The sequence below is a fragment of the Orycteropus afer genome, unplaced genomic scaffold (genome assembly GCF_000298275.1).
Source record: "Orycteropus afer afer isolate SDZICR_OR568_19922 unplaced genomic scaffold, OryAfe1.0 scaffold00083, whole genome shotgun sequence".
Classification (NCBI taxonomy): domain Eukaryota; kingdom Metazoa; phylum Chordata; class Mammalia; order Tubulidentata; family Orycteropodidae; genus Orycteropus; species Orycteropus afer.
Window position 1 is genome coordinate 9,640,658 of NW_006921670.1, and position 5,051 is coordinate 9,645,708.

At 56.6% G+C, this 5,051-nt stretch overlaps 1 protein-coding gene across 1 annotated transcript in view; it reads left to right on the top strand.

Moving 5' to 3' along the window:
* The window catches only part of SAMM50 (SAMM50 sorting and assembly machinery component), a 33,159-nt gene that overhangs the window by 10,136 nt on the left and 17,972 nt on the right, over nt 1–5,051 (top strand). The window contains exons 4-7 of the mRNA XM_007941801.1: nt 791–878; nt 2,047–2,153; nt 2,994–3,124; nt 3,356–3,443. Coding sequence (XP_007939992.1) covers nt 791–878; nt 2,047–2,153; nt 2,994–3,124; nt 3,356–3,443 — 414 coding nt within the window. The remainder of the gene's footprint in view (nt 1–790; nt 879–2,046; nt 2,154–2,993; nt 3,125–3,355; nt 3,444–5,051) is intronic.

Sequence of the window (5,051 nt, forward strand, 5' to 3'; positions counted from 1 at the left end):
CTAACCAGAAGGTTGGCAGTTCAACACCAGCCACTCCATGGAAGGAAGACTGGGCAATCTACTTCCATAAAGATTGACTGCCTCAGAAACCTGAAGGGAGTCGCTGTGAGCTGGAATCAACTCGATGGCAGTGGGTTTGGGTTTTTTTTTTGGTTCTTGCATATTAAAGAAGCCGTTGCTGTGTCACTTAGGGTAAATAGGGTTCTCCTGCTTTGTCACTGCTCTGGGGTTGATGTGTGCCCTCCTGCTTCCTGGTCATTCTCCCTGTGGTTTCCGGGACAGGCACTCTCCTAGGCTTCTTCCCACCTCTCCACATGCCCCCGTGGCTCCCTTTCAGCCCTTTCCCCGAGTCCGCCCTCACGCACCCCTTTCCCCGAGTCCGCCCTCCCATGCCCCTTTCCTCGAGTCCGCCCTCACGTACCCCCTTCCCCATGTCCGTCCCTCGGTGCCCCTTCCCGTGCCCGTCCTTGCGTGCTGCTTCCTGCAGTAGCGGTCTAGGCCTGCGCGCATGCTCCCTGGACGGCCTCGCGACCCTGCTCCACCCGCTCGGTTTCCAGCTGCCGCTCTGTCTGCTGAGCTTCAGGCCTGGTGTGCAGCCGCCTTCTCACCGTTCCCACCTGGAGTTGCCACACAACGCCTCCAGCCCAGACTCGTCTCTGCACCTGTCCCTGCCTTTTCTCAGTGGCTGATGACTTAGCACCAGGTGGTAAACTGATGGCCTGGCCCTGTGGCCACCGGTTGGGTTTCTGTACTTTACAGGAGCACGTGCTCTGTCTCTCCCCCCTTGTAGGTGATGCGGAAATCTCACGAGGCTCGTGAAAAATTGCTCCGTCTAGGAATTTTCAGACAGGTGGACGTTTTGATCGACACATGTCAAGGTATGCGTTACAGTGGTGACCATCCTACCGGATCCCAGAAAAGCTGTGTGGCCACGTGTGTATCAGGCCTGGAAGGGCTGGCCGTTGGCAGTCTCTGGGAAGTAACTGGACTTGCTGTCAAGCCTGGGGTGGCATGAATTGTGAGGACACTGTCTTCTGGGTGCCTGGGCTACACCAGGGCTCTGAGAGACAGGTCCGGAAGGAGGGAGCCAACCGGCGTTAGGCACCTCCCCGCCTGGTGGCCCCTGAGTGCACTCCTGGCCAACTTGCTTTACTGGAGGGAGCCGTTGGGAAGCAGATTGCAGTTTTCGTTCTTGTTCATTTGCTTGTTTGCTGTGTGATGCTGAGCATGTCCCTCAATTCAGTGAGTGTTTATTCTTTCGTCAGGAAGGCCTGCTGTGGGTCGGACCCTGTGCCAGGTACCCAGCGGCAGACAACAGTGTCTCCTCGTAGAAAGCGTCTGGGCGGGGAGGGGCTGGGGGCAGGCAAATGGGGTGATGGTGCCACTTGATAGATGCTGTAAGGGGGCCCTTGTCGACTAGGAGGCAGGGGACGGGGATCAAAGCAGGGTCCTGGAAGGGGTGATACATAAGCTGGGGTAGCTCGGGGAGCAGGGCCCAGTGGTGAGGGGAGGGATGGCACCTGTGCTAGGGAGGGGGCAGCATGTGACGGGCCCAGTGGTCAGAGGGCACAGCTCGGTGGTCCCCAGGTGCTAGGGAGGGGGCAGCCTGTGATGGGCCCAGTGGTCAGAGGGCACAGCTCGGTGGTCCCCAGGTGCTAGGGAGGGGGCAGCATGTGACGGGCCCAGTGGTCAGAGGGCACAGCTTGGTGGTCCCCAGGTGCTAGGGAGGGGGCAGCCTTGTGACAGGCCGTGGTCAGAGGGCACAGCTCGGTGGTCCCCAGGTGCTTGAAGGAACCGGAAGGTGGACCTGAGGGAATGAGAGTGATGACGGGTCAGGCAGAGACACAGTCAGGAGACGGGCCCCTGAGGGCCTGGCACACTGCGGGCCTTTGGACTTGCTGGCGTTTGCTTGGGGAGCACCCTGATGCTGCAGAACGTGTGGTGTGCTTTCTGGGGGAGGTTGTCCACAAAGTAAACAGTTTTTGGTGGTGGGGCCTGATGTAAAATGGCAGCTGGCTGATTGTCTGGTATTTTTTATCTACATAGGTGATGATGCCCTTCCTAACGGCTTAGACGTCACGTTTGAGGTGACTGAGTTAAGGAGATTGACAGGCAGCTACAACACCATGGTCGGGAACAATGAAGGCAGCATGGTATGGTCCAGCGGCTGGCTTTTTAGTGTTGGAACTTGAAAGTAGGGCTTTATAAATGTGACACCGTTCTGAAAGCTGGTGATAGCTTCAGGTCACTTCCTTGTTCCAGGCACTAGTCTTGATGTGAAAGTAGCCTGTTGTTGTTTGTGATTTCTCTTTAATCTTCCTGGAATTGGTTGTGATGTGTGTTGGATTGTTTAAGGAGCCCTGGTGGCTCAGCCATTAAGCACTTGGCTGCTAACTGGAAGGTCAGCCATTCAAACCCACCAGCTGTTCCGTAGGACAAAGATACGGTAGTCCGCTTCTGTAAAGACTCATAGCCTTGGAAATCTTGTGGGGCTGTTGTCTGTCCAGTCAGGTCGCTATGAGTCGCGATCCACAGCAGCGGGTTGGTGGGTTTGGGATGTTTGGTGGAGATATTAACATCAAGAATTAATTAGGAATGGTTTGGGGAAGGTTGGTGATGATAGTCTCTTGTTCCCCTTCTCCTAAATTCCTGATTCGTAGAATTTATTGAGCCTCACAATGGGCGAGTGTAGCCTGTCTTGCCCACCATCAGCCCCGTGTGCAGGGTGCGCCCACTCAGCAGAGAAGTGCAGAATGCAGGCAGTTACAGCTGAGGCAGGACTGTGGCCTGCGTTTGACCCTGTTTCTACAAGAGTCCTCAGCTGGTTGGGGGGAGTTGCTGTGGGGTTGGCTCCGACTGACAGCGACCTCACGTGTAGTAGGATATGGCATTGCCCGGTCTGCCACCATCTGTGTGGTCTTTGATATGTTTGAATGTTTGTCGAATAGTTCCTCCTTCATTTTAGATCATTCCTGTTTTTCTCTTCCTCCTAGGTGCTTGGCCTCAAACTCCCTAATCTTCTAGGGCGGGCAGAAAAGGTGACCTTTCAGTTTTCCTACGGGACAAAAGAAACATCGTATGGCCTGTCCTTCTTCAAGCCACAGCCTGGAAACTTCGAAAGAAAGTAGGAAGCCTAGCAGCTCGCTGAGTTCAGTGGCTGGGTTAGAAGTTAAAGTAGGCGGCTTGCTTGTACAGCGAGGCCGTGCACAGGAAGCCCACCCTGCTCAGCACTGCGGCACGCTGTGTTTCCTCGGGAAGAGGAGGCCCAGACATGCGTTGTAAATCTGTTGAGTTAAATGTTTCCAGGTTGTAATCACTGTTCCAGCCTTTAAAGCTCTGTCCCATTGTCTCCTAGTTTCTCTGTAAACTTATATAAAGTTACTGGACAGTTCCCTTGGAGCTCACTTCGGGAGACGGACAGAGGGCTGTCAGCCGAGTACAGTGTAAGTAACATGTTAGCCATTCTCCTTACGGAGCTGGGTGAAAACAAGGGCCTGTCTAAGGGTACCCAGAGACAGCAATGGGCAGGGCAGGCAGGGAGGACAGCGTGTTGGTGGCCTGAGGGGAGATTGGCAGCCTCTATTCTTCCCCCATCAGCTGCCCCTTCATGAGCAGAGGGTAGAGCCAGGAGTAGCTGCGTGCGTAGTGGTGGTTCCTCTGTGTGACCCAAGAAGCTCTGTGCTCCATCTGTCTGTCTGTCCCACCTCTCTTCCTTCTGTTCCTTTTGTTAAGATCTGCAGTATCTGACAGCTAGCAGAGTCAGATTGGGTTACTAAAGCTTCCAGTACTGAGTCAGGGGTAGGAGAAGGATGTGACTCATGCCGCAAATGGAATTCATGCAGTGGGACCGTTTGGGGGCCTAGCGATGGGCTCTGCTCTTACCTTTCCTTCCTTTCCACGTATTTCCTTACTGCCCATCCCATTCCAGGCATTGGTTCACGGGGAGGGGTCCTGAGACCAAATGCTGTACAGGAGCAAACGTGGCCCCGCGTTAGCCCTCCGACCACAGCATCAGTGGCTCCTGGGGTGGGTTAGAGACATGCTGCGTGGCCTGCCTCTCCCCGCTCTCCCCGTGCTTCTTACACGCGCTGCACTCTGACCCCTGCCGCTCGGAGAGGGCGGAGCTCGGGGGCAGGTGGCCTGGGCAGGAAGCTTCTCTCTGGCTCCTAGCTGTGACCCCAGGAGATCACTCAGTCTCCCCCTCGTCGGTAATGGGGGAGATAACTGCCCCGTAGCGCTGCTGGGGAGGTGGCCTGTAGGTGACGTGCCTCTCTCAGTACCTGGAAGCCTTCACAGGTGTTAGTGGCTATGACTGCCCCTCCTGCAGACCCAGGCCCCGAGCATGGTGCAGATGGCCAGCTGGAGTGTGGGGGATGGGGCCGGGTGCTGGGCTGGGTTCGGATGTGTGTCTGTGAGCGTTTGCACTGCCCCAGTCTTCTCCCTGGTCTGGAACTGAGTGGCCCTCAGACACTTTGGTTCTCTGACATGGCCCACAAGTGCTCTGTGGTGGGATGCGAAGGGGACACCCAGGCACATGCTCTTTCCAGCCCCCACCCACAGGTGTGGGGACCAGTGCTGAGGCAGCTGTGGTGGGGCACCTGGGCACACTCCTTAGCTTTCTGCCTTGGACTCTCCAGTCTCCTTCTCGAGGTCTCCATGAAAGAGCAGAGGCTCTGAGAACAGGAGAAGCCCCGTGTCCCTGAGTGGCAATGTTGGGAGGGGCCGTCGGGGCACTGTGCCATGAAGGGAGAGGACTCGGAGCTGCAGACTCCTCCCGGGACAGGACTTCCCCCAGGGCGGGACTTCCCACCGAGATGGGGCTCTTCCTGGGACAGGCCTCCCCGAGCTTGGGACGAGACTCCTCTCGGGACAGGGCTTCCACAGGAAAGGAGCCATTGTGCACCCTGTTGTCTGCTTGCTGCTGACGAGCAGGAGCTCACTCACGCACGAGTGGATCGGGTGAAGGAATGGGCACAGCAGTGAGGGGTGATGGAGTGCAGGAGGCTTCACATTCAGACAGACCCCACCCGAGCCAGCGTGGCGGTGAGGGG